Source organism: Typha angustifolia, chromosome 2 (assembly GCF_048772165.1).
Source record: "Typha angustifolia cultivar Huaian chromosome 2, ASM4877216v1, whole genome shotgun sequence".
In the NCBI taxonomy this organism is placed as follows: domain Eukaryota; kingdom Viridiplantae; phylum Streptophyta; class Magnoliopsida; order Poales; family Typhaceae; genus Typha; species Typha angustifolia.
In genome coordinates, this window is record NC_133240.1 from 3,328,973 (window position 1) to 3,339,515 (window position 10,543).

General features: G+C 46.4%; 1 protein-coding gene across 1 annotated transcript; it reads left to right on the forward strand.

The window, feature by feature from the left end:
- The first annotated feature begins 9,272 nt into the window (after positions 1 to 9,272).
- Positions 9,273 to 9,695, forward strand: LOC140773097 (uncharacterized mitochondrial protein AtMg00860-like). The gene has a single exon (XM_073115472.1). The coding sequence runs from the start codon at positions 9,273 to 9,275 to the stop codon at positions 9,693 to 9,695; it is 423 nt and encodes a 140-aa protein (XP_072971573.1).
- The last annotated feature ends 848 nt before the right edge of the window (positions 9,696 to 10,543 follow it).

Genomic DNA, 10,543 nt, shown 5'->3' on the forward strand with positions numbered 1-10,543 from the left:
AAAGACGAAAAAAAAAAAACTGACAACCTTTGTTTGATAAGTTTGGAATGCTACAAACAAATTCTATAAGAGTAATTTGCCACACTCAAGAAGGAGAAGAAGGTGAGTGATAAGAATTGATAAATTCGCCACTAAACTAAGGTTTAGATAAGAATTTCGTAACTCTTAAGCAAGAGAATTTCTGAACTCTTTTCATGTCCATTCCACTTCCAAAACAAGTCTTTTCAAGGCCAAACAGATTACACTTCCCAAATGATAATAAATGGCTACTAAACAACAATAAATGGCAATTAAAACATGAAGGAAAATGAAAACTTAATCAATATTCTTTTGGTCCTAAAATGGGCTGAATCATGCACAAATGTAACCCAAGTTACTGTCTCATAAACGAGCAAGTGGTCCCTTTATGCTTGATCTCCTCTTCGTTCTTTGCCGAGTCTTCTACATCATCCATTTTCTCTATGAGGAGTTGCTCAAGAGTAGTTTGGAAAGCCTTGGACTTGGAATGAGTAATTGGCCCAGAAGTAGGAGCCAATGACCCAACATGAGGCACATCAACATCGAACCCGACGGCTGGAGTCATCCCCAACCTAATTTGTCACACCAACTTCTCATCATTGAAATTCTGTGTGCTGCCCAAGTCGATTAGAATCTAAACTTGGTGCTTCTTGATCGAACCCACCACCCGAAGGGTTTGGGGGGTGTTCGCGAGCATAGGCACATAAGCTCAACGAGGCATGCACCTCATCCTCATGGTCCGCAACCTCCATAACCACTAGCTCCTCTTCATCATCCTGTGGCTCCATTTCACCCACCTCGTCTCTTCCAAGGAACAAGATCGTTGCAGGTTGTTTTCCACACTTGTGGGCTGAGCAAACTTCTCGTCATAATAGAAGCACAAACCTTTGGCCCTCTTTTCCTTGATTTGTGCCAGGGCAAACCGTTGGGAGAAGCTCTTCCATTGCCCTCTGAAGTCATTGAGAATATCACTAGGTGGTAGGGACTTCCCCCCTTCCGGCCGAGTGGGAGGACAAAATCCAGCACTGCTCGATGGAGCTGGTTGGGATCCTCTCTAGTTTGTAGGGCTCCATGGCACCTTGGAGCTTCTTTGTAGCTCATTGACCTTCTCCATCTTGGCTGCTGTAGAAAAGGCCTCCAAGTATGTCCTAGGCCTCATGGCCTTAACCTCCGCTTGTATGTTGGACTTGAGTCCACTAATGAAGGTGCTGCGTGTTACGAACCAGATCTGGACCGATCTAGATGTAAAAAAATTACGAAAATTGAAGTGGTGATAGCCTCATGAGTTAGAGTTCTAATAGCTCTAGTTTCACCTAAATCAGAGGTTAGGATAAAAAGTTAAAACTAAAATAGTGGATTTAGGTATCCAACGTTGCGGCGGTTGTCAGAGGGTGGTGGAGGGCCAAGGGTGGTGGTGGACGGCTGTATTGTAGGGTGGCTGCTGGAGGTAGGAGGTGGCTAGGGTTTGAAAACTTTAGAAGATCTATGGCTATGATCTACCCCTAGAAAGGAAAAGACAATTTAACGGCTACGATAACATGGTAAATACGATAATAAGAAAATAACTCAATTAATTTTTAATGCTTGGATACTTAGATTATTGGATGATTAATAAAAAAGCCCTGCCCCTCAATAAGTCCTATTCGGACTTAGCCGTAAAGGCTACACGACACGAATTAAGACTAGTCTTAAATTCTTGTATGACTTAATTGGACTTTCTTTAAAGACTTAATTAGACTTGCCTTAAGAGCTGTCATGACTTATTTGGACTTGCCTTAAGAGTTGTCATGACTAATTTTGGCTTGCCTTAATCGCTTACATTATTATATCTGCCTAAAAGGCTTACATTATAAAATAATTAAAAGATAAATAGACTACTCGATTTGACTCGACTTAACCCACATGATCGGATCGTAACACTGCAAAGGGCTGAGTCTGACCAACCTGGTACACGATTGCAAATTCTCTCAAACTCCTCTTGATAAGCTTGGACCTTGGTCCGTTGAATTAGCTTAATCAAGATTGCTTGAAAGTCTTCATACTCAGTCGGATCAAACAAAGTACATATGGTGGATGCAAACTCATCCCAAGACGGAAATGGTTGAGTTTGTTGTGCCACTTGGAACCATTTGTCGCGACATCCTCCAAGTGGAACTAGGCTATTAACTTTCTAGTGGTATGGGGTCCCTTGGTAGGTGAAGAACTGACCCGCTTGATAGAGCTAGTCTAGTGGATTGCCTCCAACAAACTTAAGGAAATCAAATGGCCCATCTTCATGCATGGCATGTCCTTGTTCCCTGCGTGGGTCCCTTCTGTCACGTGGACGGGGGCCTACTGTGGCATCGGCTCCATGATCCATTGGTTTGGACTATTACTATTGCCTGGTCGGAGGTGGCTTAGGCTAATCTCTAATGCAGGTCGCTCAAGCCTTGTTCTTTTGCATGCAGTTCATGCTAGGGTTTACCTTGCTCTATTTCACACTGAACCCTATTTATAGGAGGTTTGGTCCAAGCCCTGGGCGCGGGTAGTCCGGGCCAAGCTCTAGGCGCCGTCGGGTCAGACCAAGCCCTAGCCGTTGGATGTGGAGTTTCAGTGCACCGAACTCCATCTTGTGCTCCTATAACCTTGGTGGGTTCGGACATTGGTGTGCACGCCCATGGGATGGGTCTACTCCGAACCCTATGACATAGTCCTCTTCAATCGGCTCAGGGCTCATTGGTTCAGGAGCCACAACACTCCTCTCTATTTGTGCTTGTGTCCGTTCTTCACGGTATTTGCGAACGGCAAACACCATCTCAGCCATGAATGCTTGTATTGATTGCAAGGATTGTAGCAACTCTGGCTAAGCTATAGAGGGTGGTGGATTCAGCGGTTTCGGTGGTGCACTTGCAAGGGTAGTCAAGTAGTCGTCGCCAGTAGTGGATCCCTTGTGTGGTTATCATACTCTTACTCCTAAGATAAACTCAAGGCTAGAATAATTTCTTAATGCTTGGATGATTAATAAAGGAGGCCAACCCCTCTATAAATAGAGGTCGGGTACAATGAGTCTTACTAGGACTAGCCCTAAAGGCTGACACTGCTCGAATTAGGATTTGCCTTAAAGGGTAATGACTTAATTAGACTTGCCTAAAAGTATTACATGACTTAATTGGACTTACCTTAAATGCTTGACTTAATAAGACTCGTCTTAAGGGCTGTCATGACTTATTTGGACTTGCCTTAATGGCACACATGACTAAACTAGACCTTCTTAAAAGGCTAACATTATGAAATAATTAAAGGATAAATAGACTCAATCAATTGAGTCCAATTTAGGTCCTGATTAGGGTGAATGATGGCGGTAAGTGTAACCAGGGAGACTTCTATGGTTAGGGATCCACCGCCAGCAACGACTACCTAACTACTTGAGAACACATGTCCATCGCTATAACCGCTGACCCCATCACCCTAGACAGATCAGTCGGAGGTGTTGCAATCCTTGCATTCAATGCACGCCTTCATGGTTGACCATGTCCACTTTTCATAAACTCCGGGATGAATGGACACCAAGAGCACAAATAGAGAGGAGTGTTGTGGCTCTAAACCGATGAGCATTAAATCGGTTGAAGAGGAGGATGTTGTAGGTTTGGGGTGGACCTATCCCTTGGGCGTGCACCAAAATGGCTGAACCCACTGAAACTCCACCCCATCCAACGGCAAGGGCTAGGTTTGACCTGAGAACACCAAGGGCTTGGCCTCAACCACTTGGGCCTTGGGCTTGGATCGAGCCACCTGCAGCTATGGTTTCGCGTGAAATTGAGCAGGGGTAGACAAGGCATGAACAGCTTGTAGCAAGAATAGGGCTTGAGCGACCCGTGGCCAAAGATTGGCCCAAGCCACCTATGGCTCGGGTAGGCAATAGTTCGAACCATGGGTCATGGAGTCGATGCCATAGTGGAGCCCCCCCTTCATGTGGCAAATGTTACAAACCACTAGAGATGATCCGCAACAAGGGAGTTTAGGCTTTGATTAGAGTGAATGATGGTAGATGGAGAGGGTAGAAGGAGGGATGATGTGGTGATGATTTTGAGGAAGATGATGGGCAGCGATGGCAGTGATGAAGGGATATTAATTTACCTATACTTTCTAGGCTAACTCTTAAGATAAACTAAAAGCTATAATAATTTCTCAATGCTTGGATGGTTAATAAAGGAGCCCAACCCCCCTATATATAGAGGTCGAGTACAATGAGTCCCACTGGGACTAGCCCTAAAGGCTGACACAACTCAAATTAGAATTCGACTTAAAAGGCTTAATGACTTAATTGGACTTGCCTTAAAGGCTTACTTGATTTAATTAGACTTGCCTTAAGGGCTCACATGATGAAATAATTAAAGAATAAATAGACTAATCAACCGAGCCCAATGTCCTCGTGAATTAATCCTATCAGACCCAGATCACATCACTCTACCACGTTTCAGACCACCTTGTCCTCAAGTTGAGAAGTCTGGAAAGTGCTGCATCAACTCAAATGCAGACTCCCAAGTCAAATCTCCCGTTGGTCCGTTAGACCACTCCGCTTGTACTTATGTGATCAATCTTCTGTCTGACTGACCTTAAGATAAACTTAAGGCTACAGTACTTTCTCAATGCTTGGATACTTAACAAAGGAGCCCAATCCCTCTATATATAGAGGTCGCTTACAACAAGTCCCACTATGACTAGCCCTAAAGGCTGAAACCGCTCGAATTAGGATTAGCCTTAAAAGCTTATATGACTTAAATTGGACTTGCATTACAGGCTTACTTGACTTAACTACACTTGGCTTAATGAGAGGGAGGCATCTTGGCCACCATGGTGGTGGCAGCAGCAAGCGGTGGGTTTGCGGCTACAAGAATGAGAGAGAGAGAGAGAGAGAGACGGCAGTGGAGGGGGCTATTCGCGATGGCTGTGGGCCCCGCAACACCTATCTGGCTTGGATGGGTTAGCCAGCCCGACAGCTGAGTGTGCGTGGCATGCCCAAAGTTATCCACGACAGGTCAGAAAACTTCTCACTTGCTCCGCTTAAGCTTGGGCACAAGGCTGGCTACAATGTGGCCAGTCATGTCGTGCCTGAAAAGATATTGTTTTTTTTAAGGCTGGGTTGTTACATACAACACTGCCCACAGTAGGCCGCCTTGTACCTTGGTCTCCCACACACCAATACAATAGACGGAATGCACGGACATTGAGGAAACCATAATGGATTGGGGTGCTCATATCCAACTGCTGAGGGCCAACTTGGCGGCTGCACAGAACCAAATGAAGCGGAACTACAATTGGCAACATCAAGATTGGACTTTTGCAGTGGAAGATTGGGTCTACATCAAACTCGAGCCCTACCATTAGACCTCGGTTTGACCCATCATGAACCAAAAGCTGGCACATAGGTACTTTGGGCCGTACCAGGTGATTGAACGGGTACGTGAGGTTGCCTACCAGCTTGATCTTTGAGATGACTCGTGGGTGCACGTAGTGTTCCATGTTTCAACTTTACGAGCTGGACTAGCAGCCGAGACGGAAAATTGATGACACAAGTACAAGTGGAGTGGTCCAACGGGCCAATGAGATATTCCACTTAGGAGTCTGAGTTTGAGGTGATGCACTGCTTCCCGGACTTGTCACCTTGACGACAAGGTGGTCATTGGGCGCAATTAATCAAGTCTGTTTATCCTTCAATTATTTCATGTAAACCTTTTAGGCAAATGTAGTTAGGTCATGTGAGAGCTATTAAGGCAAGTACAAATAACTCATGATAGCCCTTAAGATAAGTCTAGTTAAGTCAAATAAGCCTTTAAGGCAAATCATAATTCTAGTGGTGTCACCCTTTAGAGCTAAGTCCGAGTAGAACTTATTGTAGTAAACCTCTAAGCATTGAGATATTATTCTAGGCTTGAGTTTATTTTCGGAGTAAGAGTGAGAACCTAAGAGTAGAAGTAAATTAATCTCCTTCACCGCCTACATTCCCGTGTTGTGTATCTTCTCTGCTTGGTCTGTAACATGCCGGCTCGTGGAAACCCAACACAGCTTGAAGGCTATCCCTAGGGTTCGACTGCAACCCTTTGAGTTGAATTTGTGTCCCATCATACTCAAAGTCCACCTACGTCATGCTGAAATCAACTAGGATTGGACCTTAAGCCTTGAAGCCAATGAACACCTAGGACTAAGTCGCCCCCCTTGAGCGCCAATGAGTGCAGGTCTAATAATGGGACATCTCACTATGGATCTACACCTCAACTCCATCGCACCTACTACATCTCCGATGGCTACGTTTAATCAGATGGTTGGAGTCAATACCCAACCCAATTTGTCACACAACTTCTCATTCATGAATTTATGTGTGCTGCCCCAGTCGATTAGTATCTCGACTCAGTGCTTCTTTATTGAACCCTCTAGCCGTAGGGTTCAGGCTGCTCGTAAGCTCGAATAGGCATGTAAGCTTAACTCGGCATGCATCTCATCCTCGTGCTTCGTGGCCTCCATACCCGCTACCTCGTCTTCATCATCCCTAGGCTCCATTTTGCTCTCCTTGTCTCCTCTGTGGAACACTCCCACCTTTCCTTGATTTGTGCTAGTGTTAGCTATCGGGAGAAGCTGTTCCGTTGTCCTCTGAAGTCAATGATAGAAGTGGTAGGGATTTCCCCCCTTGCGGTCGAGTGGGAGGACCAAATCCAGCACTTCTCAGTGGAGGAGGAGGGGATGTGGAAATGGGATTTGGGGATTGGTGTTTTTCTCACCCCTTTTATACCGGGCCTGAGCGAACGCATGGAAACGGTTGAGTTCATTGTGTCGCTAGGAACCATCTGATCTTGACATCCTCCATGTGGAACGAGACTATTAAGACATTCTAGTGGTCTGGGGTCCCTTGGTAAGTGAACATCTGATCCTCTCAATTCAGCTAGTCTAGTGCATTGCCTCCCACGAACTTGGGGAAATCAAGTCGTGTGGTCCGAACTTGAGCCCCTACAAGTGGCCCATATTCATGGATGGCATGTCCTCGTTCACCTCGTGGGTCCACTGATGTGATCCAGGTCTGATTGGATCAATTCACACGGACATTGGACTCAATTGATCGACTCTATTTATCTTTTAATTATTTCATGATGTAAGCCTTATAGGTAAGTCTACTTTAGTCATGTAAGCCTTTAAGGCAGGTCAAAATAAGTCATGACAGCCCTTAAGGCAAGTCTAGTAAAGTCAAGTAAGACTTTAAGGCAAGTCCAAGCATTGAGAAAGACTTTAAGCCTAGTGGGACTCGTTGTAACCAACTTCTATATATAGAGGGGTTGGGCTCCTTTGTTAAGCATCCAAGTATTGAGAAAGTATTCTAGCCTTTAGTTAATCTTAGGAGTACAAGTAAGATAACCTAGAAGTAGAAGTAAATTAATATCCCTTCATCACTGCCATCGCTGCCCATCATCTTTCTCACCATTATCACCACCATCATCCCTCCTTGCACCCTCTCCATCTACCATCATTCACCCTAATCGAAGCCTACACTCCCTTGTTGCGGATCATCTCCAGTGGTTCATAACGATTGGTATCAGAGCCATCATTATCCTCGGACCAGATGACAATCACACAAGGGATGGCAGCAAGAGTATCCGGTAATGACTTCCTGACTACCTAGAGAACAAATCCACCACTAGAACCGCCGACCCCACCACCCTCGTCATCTCAGTCGGCGGTTCTTCAATCCTTGGAATCAATACAAGCATTCATGGCTGAGATGGTGTTCACTATTCACGAACTCCATGATAACCAGACTTCACCAGCACAAATAGAGAGGAGTGTTGCAGCTCCTGAACCTATGATCGCAGAACCAATTGAAGAGGATGTCATAGGGTTTGGGGTGGACCCATTTCTTGGGCGTCCACACCAATGGATGAACCCACCAAGGTTAGGCGCACGAGATGGAGTTTGGCGCACTGAAACTCCACCCGATCCAACGGCTAGGGCTTGGTCTGACCCAATGGTGCCTAGAGCTTGGCTCGAACCACTTGCACCTAGGGCTTGGACTGAGCCACCAACAGCTAGGGTTTGGCTTGAAACAGAACAGGGTAGACCCTGGCATGAACTGCCTAAACCAAGATCAAAGCTTGAACGACCCGCGGCTAGAGATTGGCCCGAGCCACCTATGGCTATGGCAGGCAATGGTTCGAACACATGGGTCATGGAGCCGATGCCACAGTGGGGCCTCCGTCAATGTGGCCGAAGGGACCGACGAAGAGAACAAGGACATGCCATCTATGAAGATGGGCCATTGTAGGGGCTCAAGTTTGAACCATATGACTCGACTTCCCCAAGTTCACTGGAGGCAATCCACTAGACTAGCTCTGTTAAGCAAATTAAATTCTTCACCTACCAAGGGACCCCAGACCACCAAAAGGTTCTAATAGCCTCATTCCACTTAGAGGCTTCAGGGCTTAGGCCCAATCCTAGTTGATTTTGGTATGATGTGAATGGCCTTCGAGTATGAGGGGAGACCAATTCGACTCGAAGGGTTGCGGCCAAACACAAGAGCTAGCCTTCAAGCCCTAACTAGGTTACCACAAGCCGGCTGCCATGGCTTGTTGATGCGGTTGGTCTCAACCACGGAGAAACCGAAACCAGGTAACACAATAGCTGCAAATTTAGACTCGCTTCTCCAAGGGTTTGATCAAGTTTTTGAAGAGCCGCATGGACTAGCACCGATCTGAGACCACGATCATCAGATTGAGATCACACTGGGAGCCAAACCAGCAAACTTGATGCCTTACCGGTATCCACATGCCTAAAATGATGAGATCACACAGCTGGTACAAGAGATGTTAGACCAAGGCATCATCCAGCCAAGCCATAGCGCCTACTCTTCAACAGTGCTACTAGTGAGGAAGAAAGACATCTCATCAAAATTCTGCATGGATTACTGAGCACTATATGCCATCACCATAAGGACCGGTATCCGATAACAGTTATCGAGGAATTATTGGATGAGTTAGCTGGTGCCACCATCTTCACCAAGCTAGATTAGTTAGCCGACTTTCACCAAATCAGGGTCTGAGCAGTCGACTTTCACAAGACACCAAGCTAGATTAGTAATGCCCTTTGGCCTGATCAATGCCCCGACACCTTTTCAAGGGCTGATGAACGATGTATTTCGCCCACTCCTTTGATGGTATGTTTTGGTGTTTTTTGACAACATCCTCATTCACAATCAATCGAGAGGGGAGCACGTACACCACCTATGGACAGTCATGGAGATATTACAGGCACATGGGCTAAAGGTGAAGAAAAGCAATTGCGTTTTGGGGCAACCACGAGTTGAATACCTAGGGCACTTCATCTCTTCTGCAAGTGTAGAGGCCGATCCAGCGAAGGCGGCTTGCAGGGTACACTGGCCACAACTGAAGACACCCAAGGAGCTCCAAGGCTTCCTCGACCTCACCGGCTACTACCGTCAATTCATCCAAGACTATGGGAAGATTGCGGCCCCACTGATTGCCCTACTCCACAAAGGCGGGTTGGAGTGGGACAACAAGGCAGAACGTGCATTTGATGAACTTAAGCAAGCCATGACTGAGGCACCCGTGTTAACCCTACTAGATTTCATCAAGACCTTTGTTGTCGACTGTGATGCATCGGTGTTAGGGATCGACATAATTTTGATGCAAGAGTGACCCATAGCCTACATGAGCAAATGCCCTCTAGCAACGGTCATGCCAATTGTCGATGAACGAGCGAGAGATGTTAGTTGTGGTCCACACTGTTAGCAAGTGGTGCCCATACCTGATCGGAAGGCGATTCATAGTGCGCACCAATCAAAGAAGTCTGGCCTACTTACTCGGGCAAAGGATCCAAACTCCAGCACAACAAAGGTTGCTATCCAAGTTGCTTGGGTATGATTATGACTTTGTTTAGAAAAATGGTTCGGAGAACGGTAAAGCCGATGCACTCTCACGCCAACCTGATGTCGCAGTGCTAGCCACCCTATAAATTCCAACCCTCCCCTTGTTGGACCAGATCAGGGATGACACCGTGAAGGACCCAAGCCTAGTAGAACTTGTGGCTCAGGTGAGTCAAGAGCCATCAAATCAGATCGAGTACAGCACGAGAGACGGACTAGTTCTCAAGTGGTACCGGATCCTAATCCCAACTAATGTAGACTCGCGAACCGCCGTGATTAGCCACTACCACGACTCACCCCTTGCGGGCTATGAGGGCTTCTTTCGGACCCACAAGCGACTATGCCTCAATTGTTGGTGGACCGGCATGAAGAAAGACGTGCACAACAACATCCGCACATGTGAAGTCTGTCAACGAGCCAAAGCAAATTCGACTCGACCAATTGGCCTTCTCCAACCCCTTCCAGTGCCTGACCCGATCTAGGAAGATATTTTAATGGACTTCCTTGAAGGCCTACCGACTGTCCAAGGGCGATCCGTTATCGACCACCTCTCCAAGTATGCGCATTTCTCAGCGCTTGCCCACCCCTACACCGCACAAAAGATCACGGAGGTCTTCGTTG

Coding starts and splice junctions, on each gene's coding strand:
- LOC140773097 (XM_073115472.1), top strand. CDS start 9,273: ATGGAGATATTACAGGCACATGGGCTAAAGGTGAAGAAAAGCAATTGC.